General features: G+C 44.1%; 2 protein-coding genes across 2 annotated transcripts; one reads left to right on the top strand and one right to left on the bottom strand.

Annotated features, from left to right (window-relative positions):
* Window positions 1-1,948: 1,948 nt before the first annotated feature.
* On the bottom strand, window positions 1,949-3,612 carry LOC147511794 (uncharacterized). Its single transcript, XM_086599422.1, has 3 exons — window positions 3,047-3,612; window positions 2,314-2,520; window positions 1,949-2,238 (listed from the first exon to the last, which is right to left on the bottom strand). The coding sequence occupies exons 1-3, from the start codon at window positions 3,131-3,133 to the stop codon at window positions 2,140-2,142; spliced, it is 393 nt and encodes a 130-aa protein (XP_086455548.1). The 5' UTR covers window positions 3,134-3,612; the 3' UTR covers window positions 1,949-2,139.
* A 2,004-nt stretch (window positions 3,613-5,616) lies between these two features.
* LOC147511793 (uncharacterized) lies at window positions 5,617-6,591 on the top strand. Its single transcript, XM_086598561.1, has 2 exons — window positions 5,617-6,076; window positions 6,191-6,591. The coding sequence occupies exons 1-2, from the start codon at window positions 5,617-5,619 to the stop codon at window positions 6,589-6,591; spliced, it is 861 nt and encodes a 286-aa protein (XP_086454687.1).
* Window positions 6,592-15,922: the final 9,331 nt, after the last annotated feature.

Genomic DNA, 15,922 nt, shown 5'->3' with positions numbered 1-15,922 from the left:
ATAATCCAAAAACCTTCACAAGTTTTCAATCTACAAAAGAATTTACAAGTTTCCAATCTACAAAAGAATTTATAACTAGTCCTATATAATGCCCGCTTCCAATCCACAAAAACAAAAAACTTCAATATTGCTCCAATAATGCCTATCCAACCAAATTCAAGTATGCAAAAAACGCAGGTCGTCAAGTCCAATACTAGTATTCATCTTGTTCATCTCTATAAAAAAGAAAAGAAAAATGTTAAACCCTAAAAATAGAGTTTATATAAAAACAGCCATGTGAATGTGGACAACACCAAAAGTAGATGAAAATCTAAAGGAATGTAAATAAAGTGCATATATATGTGGCCTGCATAGAAGGCCACAAGGCCAGTCGCACATTGTCAAAATTGTAGTATGAACTTAATTGACATATAACATATGGACTGATAACTGCAAATAGCAAAAAATCACAATGCAAAATTAAGTAGTGTTATTATATTGTCAACAACGAGCGGAACTTTCCAACATCGGTTCTACTGGTGTTTCAAGTCCTAGGCATTAACACACAATTACTTCCATATTTCAATGAAGAAATTGAAGATCAAAGAGTCTGGATGGCAACAACATTAACATGGCTTGTCTCTATCTATTGAAATAGGAACAAAATCGTATGACAGAAATCAAGCTAACTTTTGTTACTATTGTATCCAAGTCAAAAGAACAATTTGCTTGGGGGGCCGCAGCTATCTAAAGGCCACATTGAGAATTTAGTGCATGAGTTATCTATATTACATGGGCTAAGACTGCAAGGGAAGCACATAAGATCTCCAAAAATACTAGAGTGTTGCTCTCCCCTAGTATAATTAAAGTTTCTACTAATGGATCTTTGTGAGGGAACTCAGGACCAGTTGGTTAGGGCAGAACATACCTAAGATACATGACTTTTATAGTAAAAATTTCGACAAAGTCTCCTCTGTATTATCGACATTTCATAAATATAAAACCTGTCATAACTTGAAAATTTAATAAAAATACATCCAAACCAAATATAAAACATCATACCTCAGTCGTAAATTCAACTACTAAAAGATATACTGATTCGTAGAACCAGCTACTTAACCATCTCGACCAATGCCAGTTAAGTCAAGTAACCAATCCTCGAATAAGGAGAAAACTATAAATATACAAACACTATTCCAGAAACCCTAATACACAACTTATACAATGCAACTAACATACATCTCCACGTTACCAGAACAATCTCAACAAAACCATCAACCTTGATGTGTCGGTTTTATCATCTAGTGAGGTTGTTTTGGTAATCCAAATCTGACACAACAAAGTCACTTGATGTGTCTGTTTTTGTTAAACTTGTTGTGTCAGCGGTACTTGTGTCGGTTTCAAATTCATTCCAAAACTGACACAATTGACTTGTGTCACTTTTAAAATGACACAACAAGCCTTTTTTTTTAGTAGTGGACACAAAGAATTAGAGATAACAAGACATAACAAGTTTAACTTATAGCATTCTAGAGAGGGAAGTTATCTGCATTAGTGTTTCCATAAATCGAGCTTTCATCGCTTCATATCGTGCATCGAACCCTCTCTTTATCTCATCAAGCTCACGTTGCCTTTCCTCCTCTTTTTCTAGTGCTACCCTTAGCATTTCAGCCATCTCATTTTCCAATTCAAAGAACACGATCGAAAGTTGTACCATGGGATGATGCTTGAGAGCCAAAATAACTAGTCGGTGTCACACCACGACCCATCACCTCACGCCCATATGCTTCACGCGGCATAACTTGCCTCAGATTTCATCGAGAAAGGGTTGTTGATTTCCATTTTCATCTCTTCCACTAACTCTTTCATTTTTTTTCCTATATTGCAAACCCGAATTAATATATATAAGAAGAAAACCATTTATTATATTCACTTAACATCATTATTAGATTTGAATTTTCACTTACTATATACTCTCTTGATTATCCATCAAGTGCATCATTTGTCTTCCGACTTGTATGGGATAGCACAAAGAAGTCTCCTTGAGATGGGGGTGCACCTTCCTCCCGAATTTGTCCAGACACAAGCAAATTGTTATTTGAATTATTTCTTATAAGCCAATCTGAAAATGTAAGTTCACAACAAAGACCACAATAAATATCATACAATTTGTGCTCTCATTTCTGGAAAACCTTTTCGACCACTAGTATGCTTTGCTATTTGCTTAGAACGATTACGCTTGTTCCTCTCAGAAATTACCTAGATACACAGAAAACAAAAATAATATATAAGTTGTGAAAACTATTTCAAATGGAACACTAAAGTTCTTCATACTTGATGCTCGGGACTATCCCAGAATTGCAAAAGATTAACCCATTCTTGTTGTGATAGCTGCTCTGGTTTGTGTGCTATACGCTCCTCATATGTCGTGTAGCGTGAATAGAAATTCTTTTTCCATTTAGTCTTCTTATTCCTGAATTCATCTGAGGCAATTCGACCCAAAGTAGTTTCTTTCTTGCTCTCATCAAGCTCCCACGAATCCTAAAACACGATGCAAATATGTACAATATATCATGGTGTATATAAACAGCCAAACCTAGAACCTTGATACCCTAGAACAAAATCACAATGGTGGCATACATGGATACTGACTAGTTGTTGCAATCAAACTCTAAATAAAACCAAGGCAGGTGGTGGCACTTTATTGAGTAAATAAAACCAATTAGGACAGGACATGTAGGGATGACTTGCACAATATAACCAACACATTACACTTAATACCTGACTTAAGAGAATATATGTTACTATATCAACAGGGAGTGGATGAGAGTCTTTAAGACTATTAATCTACATACCTTAAAAAAATCTAAGGGTTCATAGACTATTAAAACTTACAACTTGGAGAAAGATCTGGTGGTCATGGCTATGGTGGTATTGCAAGAGATGAGAATGGGAAAGTTAATTAATGCAGATGGATCTCTTACACATGCTAGTCACCATACTAATCCTAAGCATACAAGAAAACTGCCAAATTAGTCTCAGGTAAATTTAGGGTCATTACATTTACCTTAAGCGTGTTCCATAGCCATAATTTATCATCTCCACCTTGCTGCTCCCAATATTTGGTCCAATCAAATCGATGTGATGATGTCATCAATACTCCTATAGATTCTGCAAACAAGCTTGGATGTGTATCTGGTCCATCAGGTTGATTATTGTCATTCCAAGTCAGTTTCAACTTCGAACTAGATGGGTTATTAAAAACCTTAGCAAGGGTAGAAGTGCCTCTAACCCACGGTTTTAGAAATTTCAAAGGGCGGATTTTAGGAGCTTTCAGTCGAAATTCGCCAAACCGTGGTTCTAGATCAAGAGCGATATACCTTATACACGGTTTGTGTGACTAAGGTTACATACCCTCACTGAGAAACTTTTCTCAAGGCAACTGTGTTTGCACTTTGCAACGAAAGGACTTGAGAAATTAGCAAAACTGGGAATTTTACTCGAGAACTAAATGGGAATTTTTCTTTATCGTTATCCGTGCTTCCTAGCCGACACGCGACACGGATACGCGGACACGATATTTTTCAAAAATATAGAATACGGATATGTCATGGACACGTTTGAATAATATATATATATATATATATATATATATATATATATATATATATATATATATTTCATTTGTCACGAAGGGGCAAGGAGCCATCATGAATTGTCTTTTCGAGTCGTCAAGTGATGAAATCAATCGCACAAGAAGGAATAAAGAAAAGCCATAGCTATTGGAGGACCTCGCAAGCCCTCTCTTTGAATCAATCATTCCCCGCACGCCTCTCGCCCTTTCTCGGATGGATTACTTGGATTCGAGGTACAGCAGAGCTCGATCAATTGCCGGAGATCACTTTGAAGTATGGTCGGGAAGAGAACTATAAAGAAGTAAAATGCATTCGTCTTACCGGACTAACAAGGCAAGAGCAGGAAAGAAGAATGAATCAGTTGATAGCCTTGACCGGGATATGGAAACTAAGCAAGGGATGCTAAACTCAAACAAAAAGAATGCCATTTAGAGCATTTGAATTTCCCACCATCTACCCAATCTCTATTTCGATAGCGAGTAGTGTTAAAACCAATAAAATAAGTATGGGCGATGATCTAATCACTCATTTCATGAGGGACTGCCCAAGAGAAAAGCTATCAATGCGTTGACCTTGAACATGAGGAACAAGAGAAGGCGATGAGAAGGCAAGGCTGAAATGACATAGCCCCGGCGCATGAAAAGCAGCTAGTTCCAAGAGAAAATGGGGCCAGCCTTTACTTTGAAAAGGAATTGGGATCGGGGGTATTTCCAAAGGGGCTCTCTGTGAATATGCTCTTGAACTTAGAGACATAAATGCCAACATCAGCCCGCAATCAACACGGCATGAGTTTGAATTTAGAGAAAGAAGGGAACAAAGCAAAGACCGCCTTCCTTGCCTTTAGCTTTAGAATGGAGAGCACCTTTGGACTCCCCGGGCTTACTTAAGGCGAGTGGAACGGGTAAGACAAGTAGCTAAGTCGTGGTCGTGTTAATCTTCCTCTTCGCTTCTTCGAGCTCTTCTCCGCTCTTGGAGCCGGATTGACTCTATCAATGGCTCTACCTACTGGTATTGGTTCAACGACCGCTCCCCGGCTGCTAGCTTGGTTACTTCTAGGACAGGAACCTAACACCTTGTTGGTTGCAAACAAGTAAGCAATCGACCGAATCATAACTCACCGCCTCGAAAGCGATCTGGCGATGGTTAGGTGGTTAGCTTAACATCGTCTTTCTCATCTAGGACTTAGACCATTACACCTTCTCTTACGTGGAGGTATGTCATGCCCCGCCCTAACTCATATCTTCCTTCCTCCGGGACATTGGTGCACTTGCAAAGTACTCTATCCGCTTGTAGAGAGTCTTTCTCCGACCTTTTGAAGTTTAACACTTTCTCAATTGTGAGCTGGAAAGTGAGTCCGAAGCGAGTTGGTAATGGTCTAGGGCTTCCGATTCAAAGGCTATGAGAAGGCCTTCCAACTCTTTCATAATCGTTCCAAGAAGTGGCCGGGAAGGACCGGCCGGAGAGTCGATGAGTACTAAAGTCCGGGTAGGTAGGGTCAAGTTGTTGAGGTCTCTCGAGCCTCTATAGTAAATAAACCATAGAAAAAGTCGCTCTATAGCTAGCTCCAATTAAACAGGTTGAGGAGAAGAGCTATCGCCACCTGCTTTATGTGTCTTTAAAGTCGTATTGCCCGAAGAGGGCATGCTTGCTGCAAGAGCGTAGGTGAGTGGATGGTTGCGCATATCACCAGATGCGAAACCATGAGACAGATGACTGTTACGCTTTGAAGTGGATGGTTTAGAGATTGGTGGAGAAGGGCAAGATGAAGGAGTTTGTAAGGGAGGCACAGAATGATGAGCATTTGCCACGATAGGATCAGTTATTGGGGACTATACATGTGATTTTCAGTAGAGATGTACTAAGTCATAATGCACATAGAGATTGGGTGAGGAGGACTGCGAGCATCCAACAGATCAATGACAGGACTGCTATGCCACGGCCAAGGGTGGGATCAGCCGAGGACAAAGACATGATCGTCTTCAGCAAGGCGGACTTGTAAGCAATGGACTCCCCCCATGAGGATGCGTTGGTTATCACGGTGGCAATGGGCAATTACCTGGTGAAGAGAGTGTTAGTGGATTATGGTAGTGCGGTGGATCTGTTGTTCAAAGGAGCTTTAGAAGAAATAGGAATGGATCCTAGGCAATTGAGGCCTCTGCACACTAATTTATACGGGTTCAATGGAAGTATGACAGAGCCTATGGGGGAACTCTTGTTGCTGGTAACCACGGGTCCTGTGACGGTATTCGCGCGGTTCATGGTGGTGGATTCTGCCTCCCAATACAATGCTATCTTGGGGAGGAGGTGGATTCATGAGATGAAGGTCGTCCCGTCTACATACTATCAAGTGATACGGTTCCCAACTCCAACGGGAACATATGAAGTCTGCGGTGATCAGGTGACTGCCAAGAACAGTCATAGGAGGATAGTGAAGCGACTGGTGCATGAAACTGAAGAAGAAAGTTCCCACCCAAGGAAGAGGCAGGCATAGCAATTACAGAGCGCCTCCGCAGAGAGTAAGGGGGAACCCGCGGAGGGTCTGAAGACACTAGATGAAATTGAAGTGGTGAATATAGGGGAAGGGGAGGAAGAGAGGCTCACATCGGTAGGATCCAGTCTGCCGGATGATTGGAAGAATAAGTTGATACAATTCTTGTTAGAAAATAGGGATGTGTTTGCATGGACGATTGAGGACGTTAAGGGATTAGACCCAGAATTTGCATGCCATAGGTTGCACATGAAGGAAGATGCCAAGCCGGTGAGGCAGAGGATGCAGGGTATGAGACCAAAGTATGCGGAGAGCATCCGCAAAGAGGTGTCACAGTTGAAGGGAGCTGGCATAATACGGGAGACAGAATTCACTGAGTGGTTGTCCAATGTAGTCGCGGTACCTAAAAAGAATGGCAAAGTGCGTATGTGCGTCGATTTCACGGATGTGAATAGGGAGTGCCCGAAAGATAGTTACCCTATGCCGTGAGTAGATGAGTTGGTAGATAGGACAGCGGGGTTCAAGGTATTCTCATTCATGGACGGGTCTATGGGGTACAATCAGGTGGCAATGTTTGGGCCAGATCAATAGAAAACAGCATTTGTGGTAGAAGGCGGCACCTATTGCTATACAAGGATGCCATTCGGTCTGAAGAATGTTGGAGCCACGTTCCAAAGATTAGGGGAGAAAATGTTCGAAAACAAGATTCGAAAAGGGATTGAAATATATATAGATGATATGGTGGAAAAGAGCATGTCGGAGGAAGAGCATTTGGAGGGCTTACGGGAGACATTCAGTATATTGCGGAAGTATAATTTGAAGTTGAATCCAGAGAAATGTACCTTTGGAGTAACCACGGGCAAGTTCTTGGGCTACATCGTGACTCATCGAGGAATAGAGGCCAACCCTGAACAGATAAGAGCCTTGATAGAAATTCCATCCCCGTAGAATGTAAAGGAGGTACAGCGGCTAGCAGGAAAGGTGGCGGCTTTGAACAGGTTCATTTCCAAATCATCGAACAAATGTAGACCATTGTATCGATTGTTGAGAAGTACTCCGGATTTCTTATGGATAGCGTGAGTGCGAAGAGGCATTTCAAAAGTTGAAGGGGTACTTGGGCAAAGCAACTTTGTTATCCCGGCCAGAAGAAGGGGAGAAGTTGTACTTGTACTTGGGGGCCTCCGAGTATGCGGTGAGTTCAGTATTGGTCCGCCTCGTGGACAGGGTGGAGAAACCAGTGTATTTTCAAAGTAAAACACTACTGACGCAGAGACGCGGTATAACATAATCGAGAGATATGCCCTGGCCCTAATCTTCTCGGCTCTGAAGCTGAAGCCCTACTTCGAGTCTCACTCCGTCGTAGTGGTCACAAACCTCCCACTCAAGCAGGCATTAAGGACAGAAAGTTCGAGGAGAATATTGAAATGGGCAGTGATGCTTAGTGCGTATGAGATACAGTATCAGGTGAGGACCGCGGAAAAGTCGCAAGCAGTGGCAGAATTTCTAGCAGAGTTCCCCGCTGAGGATCCCAATTGGGGAGAAGAGATGGTTATGGAACCAGATAGAGACGTGGAGCCCAACTTACTGGACCCTTAGGGATAAGAGAAACGGATGGAGGGTATTCGCGGATAGGTCAGCCACTGATGAAAGTAGCGGCATAGGGGTGGTTTTGGTTACACCCGATAACCATAGAATAGAGCTAACTACAAAGTTGGGGTTTGTGGCATCCAGCAATGAAGCAGAGTATGAGGCAGTGATAGATGGACTGAGAATCGCTGAGGATGTGGGGGTCAGAGAACTGATAGTGTATTCAGATTTGAATCTCATGGTTTGCCAAGTTAATGGAGGGTTTACAGCTCGGTGCCCGAGAATGGCAAAGTATCTGAAGGTGGTGCGCGAGAGGGCCAGCAAGTTCACAAAGATCTAATTTGTACACCTGGGTCGTGGAGAGAATAGACACGAAGACGCGCTGGCATACGTGGCGGCAGCAATGCCAGGGTCAGAGGAAAGGATGATACGGGTAGGCAGATTGGACAGGCCTAGTACAGAAGAGGGGGTAGAGGTGTGTTAGGCTACTAAGGAAGAAGAGTGTTGGATGGATCCCATCAGAGATTTCTTGGGGGGAAGGGAGATGACAGACAAGAAAGAAAAGAGAAGGCTAGAATAGACGTCCCAAAGGTACGTCCTAGTGAAAGGGGAATTGTACCGGAAGAACTTCAACGGGCCCTTGTTAAAATGTCTAGGGTCGCAGTTGGCGGAAGAGGTGTTAGGAGAATTGCATGAAAGAGACTGTGGGAGCCATTCTGCGGGAAGGACCACCGCGCACCGGCTGTTGACGCAGGGTTACTTTTGGCCCCATATGAAGAAGGATGCAGTGGACTTCGCCAAGAAATGTGACAAGTGCCAAAGGTTCTCGCAGCGGATATTCGCACCTGCGGAACCCCTGCATAATGTATCGAGTCCGTAGCCATTTTCCATGTGGACGATGGATATCGTGGGACCATTGCCCATGGCAAGTGGCAATAGGAGATACATGCTGGCAGTCACGAACTACTTCACAAAATGGATTGAGGTCGTCCCTTTGCAGCAAGTCAAAGAAACGCAAGTGATTAAGTTTCTATGGGAGAACATCATATGTAGGTTTGGGTTGTCATATGCTATCATCACAGATAATGGGATACAGTTCACAGGAGCTAAAGTGGTAGCGTTTCTACAGACATACCATGTGAAACAAGGATTCTCAGCCCCCTACAACCCAAAGGGCAATGGACAGGCGGAATCTTCCAACAAAACGATAATGAACAACCTAAAAAGGAAATTGGAAGATAAAAAGGGCGCGTGGGCCGACGAGTTAAACCATGTGCTCTGGGCCTACAGAACCACCCCGAGGACAAGCACCAAGGAGACACCATTTGCCATGGCATACGGAGTTGAAGCCGTGATTCTTTCAGAGATGATCGCGGCCACGATGAGAACCAAGGCAGTGGAGGATGGGTCGAATTGGCACATATTGGCGGGGGACTTAAACCTGGTAGAAGAGAAAAGAGACGCAGCTCGCATCCGGCTGGAAGAATATCACCGAAGACTACAGAAACTGTACAACCAAAGGGTCAGGCCGCGGCGTTTCAAGATTGGGGAGTTGGTGCTGTGACGGGTGACTCCAAGTACAAAAGAAGAGAAGGACGGGAAGTTTGGTCCAACTTGGGAGGGGCCATACACCGTGGTAGAGACGAGAGGGTTAGGAACCTACAAGTTGCAGACCATGAAGGGTAAGCTGATAGAGAAACCATAGAATGTAAGATTGCTAAAAAAGTTTTACATTTGAATGTAAGGAAATCCTGAGCGATGTAAGGAGGTCCAATATAGTGGACAACAGCTGAATGTAAATATATAAAACCACAACACTTTTGTGAATGGAATTGTGTTTGTTATCTGCAATGTTGTAGGGAAGAGTATAAACCAGGGATCAGCGGAGCGAGTATGGATAGGGACAAATAGAGTGCATCCAACAGGTGAAAGAGCCTGAGCGAGCCGCGGGGCAGGATGACCCCCTCGCGGATCAGAGATGTCATAGACACGTGGGGCAATAGAGTGTTCCCAGCAAGTGTAAGAGACTGAGTGAGCTATGGGGCGGGATGAGCCCCTCGCGGATCAGAGATGTCAGAGACACGTGGGGCAATAGAGTGTTCCTAGCAAGTGTAAGAGACGGAGCGAGCCGCTGGGTGGGATGAGCCTCTCGTGGATCAGAGAAGTCAGAGACACGTGGGGCAATATAGTGTTCCCGATAGGTGTAAGAGCCTGAGCAAGCCGCGGGGCGGGATGAGCCCCTCGTGGATCAGAGAGGTCAGAGACACATGGGGCAATAGAGTGTTCCCAACAGGTGTAAGAGCCTGAGCGAGCCGCGGGGCGGGATGAGCCCCTCGCGGATCAGAGATGACAAGGACAAAGGGGCAATAGGGTGTTCCCGACAAGTGTGATAGCCTGAGAGAGCCGCGGGCAGGATGAGTCCCTCACGGACCAGAGATGTCAGCGCAAGAGCCTTATTCATCCCATGGACCCAAGCCGCCAGAGACACGGGGGCAAAGAGAGTGTCCCCGACCTGTTTTAGCATATCTCGGTGGATGAGGCAGCGGAGGGGGTGAGCCCTTCGCTGACACTATAGAGGAAGATAGTGCGGAAGAGACTCGAAAAAGTAGCAGAGATTTGGATGAAGGGAAAAGTTGTAAATAAAAAGGACAAGTAACCTCAAATGATAAAGAGACAATAGTATAACATATGAAACCCAGAATATCATGTTAAAAGGGAAGTATGACCAACAGAAGGCCAGGAAAGCAAAAATGTCTTATTACAAAACAATGGTCACTAAATCATGTCAGAAGCGGGCTTGTCATTGTCATTGGCTAGTGGCAGTAATGGCATCTTCGGAAGCTTTTTCAAAGCGAGCCGCGGACTCCAGCTGCGCGGAAAGGACCTCTGGGGCCGACAAAACATCCCCAATGGCATCAGGAGGGTCAATCACAAAAGTGGCAGGCTTTTTAGGGAGAAGGCGGACCTCCTGGATGAGTCTATCCATTGTTTCTTGAAGTTTCTTGGTCACCCTCTTGTCGGCCAGAAGTTTGAAGCGGTCGCGGATTATATTCATAACTGACAGGTTCTTTTGCGACTCGGCGGCACTGGCCTCTTGATGCTTTTGTTTAAGTGCCTCCAGAGCCTCCTGATGGTGTTAGGCTGCGGATTCCAAGGTGAGCTGATGGTGCTGGAGAAGTGAGTCCCGTTGTTGGCTTAGACGATCATTGGCTTGGTCCATGTACTTTTGATGGGAGCACTCCGCAGTCTAGAGCTCATCTTGGGCCTTGAGTTTGGCCAAGTTGGCGGCCGCTAACTCGGATTGAAGGCCAGCATAAGCCGCTCTCAGGCCCAGGGGTTCGTCCAACTCCCTCTCCAAGGTAGACAATTTGTTTCGGGCGTTGAGCAGGCCACGAATCATAAAAGAGATGTCCAAGCTGACCTAAGACACAAGGGAGAAGGTACAAAAAAAAAAAGGGTACCCTTTCCTAGTTAGTGTACAATGAAGTACGATGCGAGTCGAATGTGCCACCTTCTGCATACGCAATGTCGTGGGGCAAGTGAGAGTTGTAAAATAAAGAGGAGGCAACCGCGGCATTGTCGAGAGCCGAGTCGTCAGTATTTACTCTGTGGTTGCGCACCTTGAAGATTGGGCGGAATTCTTCTATAGTGGCAAGGGCGGATGTCGGGGCATCTGTGGGTGTGGGTGTGGGCGTGGAAGCAGGTTCCTTGCCAGCCTAGTGAGAGGGGGTGATGAAACGGCAGGGGGGCGGGTAGAAGGAGTGGGGGCAGGGTCCCCAGAAGCTGAGGTTTGTTGTGTGGAGATCTCGGGCTCGGCAGAGCATGAGGTCCGCGGCTTCTTGGAGGGCGGTTGTTCAGTGGAAGTCCGGACCTCAGTGGATGGAACCTCTATAACCACCTCATCGTCAGAGTCGCTGTCAAACAACTTCTGTGTGTGTACATCCATGTCGTTGGTAGGAGAGTTGTGGTATTGATCGTCCCAGTTAGAGATGGAATGGAATGAATGGACGCCTTCCAGAGCAAAGGAGGTGGGAGTATCTTGAGATCTGCGGGAGACGGGTGTAGGGGTAGCGGACCTGGTTCGGTTGCGGCGTGGGGCATGGGGACGGGACCTTTTCTTGGGGGAGGCTCGGGGTTTGCGTTCTTTGGGAGGGGGAGGGTGGTAAAAAGGGGTGGAAAAACTGCCTATGTGTTGGAGTTCAGGAACTTGCAGAAATGGGGTTGCAGTGGTAGGGTGAATACCTAGGTGGGCGGCTTGGTCAGGTCCGAGGTCGTGGAGTCTTTGGAAGATAGGACTAGAAATACCCGAGTAGATTTGGGACTTGGAATCTAACCACCACCCTGCACAAGGCAGAGAAACCACAGTTAGGAAGAAAGTTAAATAATACATCGAGAGAAAGGGAGAACCGAGATACGCACCGCGGGATTTGAGGGCGAGATGGTTAAGAGTTAAATCATCAGGAAGATCCGCGGATAGAAATTGGCCCGACACATACAACGGGTAGTGGTGCCATACTTTATCCGAGGTGGTGACATGAAGTAGGAAGGTCTTCTTTCGAGGACGCACACAGAAAGACTGGTACCCTACCCCGACATCTTTGGTGCTTTTTTTGATATAATACTGAGAAAAGATGTCGCGGCTCGTGATCTTGGGGTCCCCGGTCTTATTATAGGAGTTCGCAACATACATAATTATCCAAAAGTTTCTTATGCCTTGGCAGGGAGGAATGTTGAAATGGTTACATACCTCGACATCTAACAAAGTAAGAGGTAGTCGCAAGCTGGCTATAATTTGGCCCACCGTGACTATAAGATACCCCGGACGTCGGGGAACCAGATGAGGGTAATGAGTGATAGAGGGCACGTGCTCTAAAACTATGTGGGCTGGAATACCATAGGCAGCCCTAATTGCGGCCAAATTAGGTTTACGGTATTGAGAAGGGGGCGGCAATAAAGAGGCTGGACGGCCAGAGGTGGAAGGGACCGCAGCCTGAACAGGAGGGGGCGGGGACGCTACCCCACCAGATTGGAAAGACGAGGAGTTAGTGGGTTCAGAAACCGACATCGAAGGAAGACGAACAGGCTCGAGAAGGTGAATATTTCAAATAAAAGCAAAAATTAAAGAGATTCAAGCACAGGGAAACTTACCAAGGAGGAGTGTTGCCCAAGTGGAATGCTCAAGGAGGAAGAAGTTCACCGAGAAAGGAAGGGGAGGGTGATCACTAGCTGGAGGTTGGCCGGAATGAATAGAGAGAGCAGTGAGAAAAAGAGAGGAACTTGAGAGAGAGAGAGAGGAGGAAGATGAAGTGGGAGAGGAAGAAGAAGGAGAAAGGATTATATAGGGGAGGGGTAAAGGCGTCATTCGGAGGAGTTGGGAAAAACGAAGGGACTAGGGGTAGAAGAGTAATTACAAGGAATGAGAAAACCGAGGTGAAAAGACAGCAAGCCAGCCTAAAGGAGACACGTGGCAGCACGAGGTATGAGAGGCGGCGGAGAACGTGCGTGATGAGTACAATCTTTCTCCCACACAACCCAAGGAGTGAGCATAAAGGTGCACAGAGAACGAGGAGAAATGGGTTCTCGACCTCGGGTCCGTAAACAGGACCGCAGAATCGAGAAGGGGCATTTGTGTAGGCTCAATTGAGAAAATGATGCCAGGTCAGCGGACATCATGGAGGAGGCAGAATAGTGAGATAGAGCAGGAGCACAGGAATCGAGCCTAGGAAAGGACCAAGTCAGCGGGGCATCGAATGGGGGGCAGCTTAGAGAGGTAAACCGGGAGGTAGGCGATCCTAGCCGGGAAACCCTAGATCGCGGAGGTGGCAAGGGTACGGCAGAAAGGGGAACGGTTGGATGGGAAGACAGCTGGACAGTCAGGAAGTGAGAGGAAGGGGTATAAAGAGAATGAGAGGGGAAAAGAAAAGAGGAGGCCACACAGTGAAAGAGCGAGGAGTGAGAGAAAGAGAAGAAAAAGAGAGAAAGAAGGGTGTTGTAAGCTGAACATTTCTCACAGATAAAAAAAGGAGTTTTTAGGTCAATACAGGTGTCAAATGGAATTTCGGTTAGGAAATGTTGAAATTTTGGATTGATTTATAAATGACAAAATTGTAAATATGTTAATTGGTTGGTAGAATTACTTATTTGTAATATCTTAATTTAATTTACTTGAACTTTTGTTTTTTGGATATTGTAATTTAATGGAAACCATATAGGTAAATTCATAAAACCAAAATAATTGAAATATGAGATGAGATGATTATACGAGAAGATATGAGATGAGATATATGAGTGAGAAATGAAATGAGTAATTAATTAGTTAATTAAATAAGTTATGAGATGAGATAGGAAATGTGAGAGATGTTTGTACCCTCGTATTTGAAGTAAAGTTACATTGAATGTTATATGTTTGAGTAGTTAAATTAGCATAAATAAGAAGGGTAGAATTGGAAACAAAAAATCCACTTGAACCAAAAATACGAGGAGTTTTTTTTATAGGGTAAGAACATTCCCAATTCAAGTTACTGTGAGGGTAAATAGAGAGTTTTCACCTTTGTGGACCAGAAAACACTTGCCCAATGCAAGGGTGACAATGACAGTGACTTGTAACTAAGTCACAATGAGGATAGCAGTTGCTACCGAGATTGTCACTGAGTTGTAAGGTTCAGACGGAACCTTTTATTCTGTCTCGTGTGTTTTTTTATATTTTTTCAACTTTTTTTCGGTTTTTTCTTTCGGACGGACGTTTCATTTCGTCTGCCCGTTTTTTTTTATTTTTACATTCAAGCGAAATCAAACATTCCGTCCGAGGTTTAAAGTCACCTCTGCATTAGGCAAATTTTTCTTGTTTTTCACCACAAAAGTAGCAAAGAGGGAAAATAGTCCTACTTAGAGCATTCCCAATGCAGATGAATATCAAGGGGATGTGACAATATTCACCTCCAAATGGTCAAAAACATTTGCCCAATGCAAAGGTGAATATCAAGGTGACTATTTTCCCAAGTCAAAACGAGAGTGAAACCTTCAACCGAGATAGTAGCTGAGTTGGGAACTTCGGACGGAATGTTTTATTCCATCTCATGTGTTTTTTTAAAAAAAATTGGTTTTTTTTTCGAACGAAATGCTTCATTCCGTCTCACGTATTTTTTCAACTTTTTCTGGGTTTTTTTAAACTTCAGACTGGATGTTTCATTCTGTCCGGCGCATTTTTTCGATTTTTACATTCAGACGAAATCAAACATCCCGTCCGAAAATAATAGTCACATTTGCATTGGGCAACCTCACCTTGCTTTTCACCAAAACGGTGGAAAAGAGGGGAAATAGAGTTGTCCCCTCTTTTCCACCGTTTTGGTGAAAAACAAGGTGAGGCTGCCCAATGCAAAGGTAAAAAATAATCTCGGACGGGATGTTGGATTCGTCTAAATGTAATAATCGAAAAAATGCGCCGGGCGGAATGAAACATCCCGTCTGAAGTTTAAAAAAAAAACAAAAAAAGTCTAAAACACGCGAGACGGAATGTTTCATTCCATCCGAAAAAAAATCAATTTTTTTTTTAAAAAAAAACACATGAGACGGAATCCAACATCCCATCCGAAGTTCACAACTCAACCACTATCTCGGTTGAAGGCTTCACCCTTGTTTTGACTTGGGAAAATAGTCACCTTGGTATTCACCTTTGCATTGGGCAAAGGTTTTGAACCACGAGGAGGTGAATAAAGTCACAAACCTCCCATATCCACCTTCATTGGAAATGCTCTTAGAGATGAAAAAAAAAAGTAACTTGCATAGGGAATGCTTTAAAGATGGTGAATCTGGAGTACATAAATAATAAAGTTATGTTGGTCCACATGAGAAACTTGTGTATTTTGCATTTTGCTCATATTAGATTGTGAATTTGGCTAGTATATGTACCTGCCATTCAGATTCATTTAGTGTACCCTTAACCTTTTCATGTCTTAAATGCCCCTCATTTTAACCTTTTCTTGCTTAACCTTTCTGAGTATGTCATGTAAATAACAAAATGGGTGGTAATACTGTCATTTAACTTGTCAAATTTTGCAAATGTACGCTATCACTCTATAGCAATTTTGGCTTTTTGAAGTGGACATTTCTCTCTCTAACAGTCTAACCAGTAACCACTAACCATAAGGGTAAATTCCTGATTCGACCATGATAATGCCAATGTGTTCCCAATTCGAACATTGTCAGCAACTCGATGCAAAAAGTTGCTAACATT

Source organism: Coptis chinensis, chromosome 3 (genome assembly GCF_015680905.1).
Source record: "Coptis chinensis isolate HL-2020 chromosome 3, ASM1568090v1, whole genome shotgun sequence".
Classification (NCBI taxonomy): domain Eukaryota; kingdom Viridiplantae; phylum Streptophyta; class Magnoliopsida; order Ranunculales; family Ranunculaceae; genus Coptis; species Coptis chinensis.
This window is presented reverse-complemented; position numbering and strand designations above follow the sequence as displayed.

Bases quoted from the DNA above. Each gene is read 5' to 3' on its own strand.
- LOC147511794 (XM_086599422.1), bottom strand. From the start codon at position 3,133: ATGACATCATCACATCGATTTGATTGGACCAAATATTGGGAGCAGCAA. The intron at 2,521-3,046 runs GTAAATGTAATG...ATCGTGTTTTAG, and splicing joins GGCTATGGAACACGCTTAAG to GATTCGTGGGAGCTTGATGA. The intron at 2,239-2,313 runs GTATGAAGAACT...CTGTGTATCTAG, and splicing joins GGGATAGTCCCGAGCATCAA to GTAATTTCTGAGAGGAACAA.
- LOC147511793 (XM_086598561.1), top strand. From the start codon at position 5,617: ATGGACTCCCCCCATGAGGATGCGTTGGTTATCACGGTGGCAATGGGC. The intron at 6,077-6,190 runs GTTCCCACCCAA...TGGTGAATATAG, and splicing joins GCATGAAACTGAAGAAGAAA to GGGAAGGGGAGGAAGAGAGG.